This window comes from Urocitellus parryii, chromosome 4, assembly GCF_045843805.1.
Source record: "Urocitellus parryii isolate mUroPar1 chromosome 4, mUroPar1.hap1, whole genome shotgun sequence".
NCBI lineage: Eukaryota > Metazoa > Chordata > Mammalia > Rodentia > Sciuridae > Urocitellus > Urocitellus parryii.
Genome location: NC_135534.1, coordinates 18,931,223 through 18,932,712, shown reverse-complemented (window position 1 = coordinate 18,932,712; position 1,490 = coordinate 18,931,223). Strand labels below are relative to the sequence as shown.

The 1,490-nt window shown below is 38.0% G+C and overlaps 1 protein-coding gene across 1 annotated transcript; it reads left to right on the top strand.

Annotated features, from left to right (window-relative positions):
- LOC113175042 (olfactory receptor 4C15-like) lies at positions 1-924 on the top strand. Its single transcript, XM_026379213.2, has one exon. It carries the CDS (start codon positions 1-3, stop codon positions 922-924), a length of 924 nt encoding a protein of 307 aa, XP_026234998.2.
- The last annotated feature ends 566 nt before the right edge of the window (positions 925-1,490 follow it).

Here is a 1,490-nt window from a genome sequence, read left to right as displayed (position 1 = left end):
ATGAAGAACCAAAGCTTCGTAACTGAATTTGTCTTCATGGGGCTTTCACAGAATCCTAATATTCAGAAAATATTATTTGCTTTGTTTTTGTTGGTCTACATTGCAACTATTATAGGCAATATGCTGATTGTAATGACCATCATCTATAGCCCTGCACTGCTGGGCTCCCCCATGTACTTTTTCTTGGCTGTCCTGTCCTTCCTGGATGCCTGCTACTCCTCTGCCATCACACCAAAGTTGGTTGCAGACTCCATTCATGAAAGGAAAACCATCACATTTGAAGGATGCATGATTCAACTTTTTACTGAACACTTATTTGGTGGGACAGAGGTGATCATCCTCTCAGCCATGGCCTATGACCGCTATGTGGCCATTTGCAAGCCTTTGCACTACTCTGCCATCATGAACCGGAGGCACTGTGGTGTTCTGGTGGGGGTGTCCTGCTCAGGGGGCTTCTTGCATTCTATCACACTGGTTCTGTTCACTTTCAACCTTCCCTTTTGTGGCCCGAATGTCATTGATCATTTCATGTGTGACTTGTACCCATTACTGGAGCTGGCCTGCACTGACACTCACATTCTAGGCCTTCTGGTGATTGCCAACAGTGGGTTTATCTGCATCATCAACTTCTCATTGTTGCTGGTCTCCTATGGCGTCATCTTGTTCTCCCTGAGAAAACACAGTGCTGAAGGGCGGAGGAAAGCTCTGTCCACCTGTGGATCTCACATTACTGTTGTGGTTTTGTTCTTTGTCCCATGCATATTTATATATGCACGACCTCCATCTATATTCTCTTTTGATAAAGAAGTGGAAATGTTTTACACTGTCTTCACTCCCTTGCTCAATCCTTTGGTTTACTCACTGCGGAACAAGGAAGTGAAAAATGCCATGAGGAAATTGTGGAAGAGACTTGGTGATCTCTGATAAAAAATAATTACAGCACAAAAAAATATAATGTAGCATATATATGAGTTATTATTTAGTTAGACAAACATTTTTTTGGCCTTGTTCCTTATATGGAAAATGATTACTTAATTCTAAGAAGACATGATACTGAGTGGGAGATTTAAAATTAAGATTTTCAATATGAGATCACAATTCCACTCAGTGTTGCCTACTCAATGCTGTCATATGAAAATTAAAGATAGTTTGATTTTATTCTTTCTTAAATTTATTAAAAATTGGAGGGAATTTAACTTATAAGAATGATTTCCATTCATGTTACACTTTCAATTGTAGAAAAATTTTTATGGAAGAAAATATTGGAAATTGGAATATTTCAAGTGAAAAAAATGTTCTGATACTGAAGTCAATGATTCTCATGTAGAATATCAGGATTTAAGAACATCAAAGAGAAGAAATTTTAAGGCACCTGCATCATATCACTTCATTTGAAATGTGAATCCATTATCATCTTCTAAAGTTGATTCACTTCTTGAATATGAGTGATTAAAATCTGATTGGTCCAATTCTGCCTATGGTAATGGTCT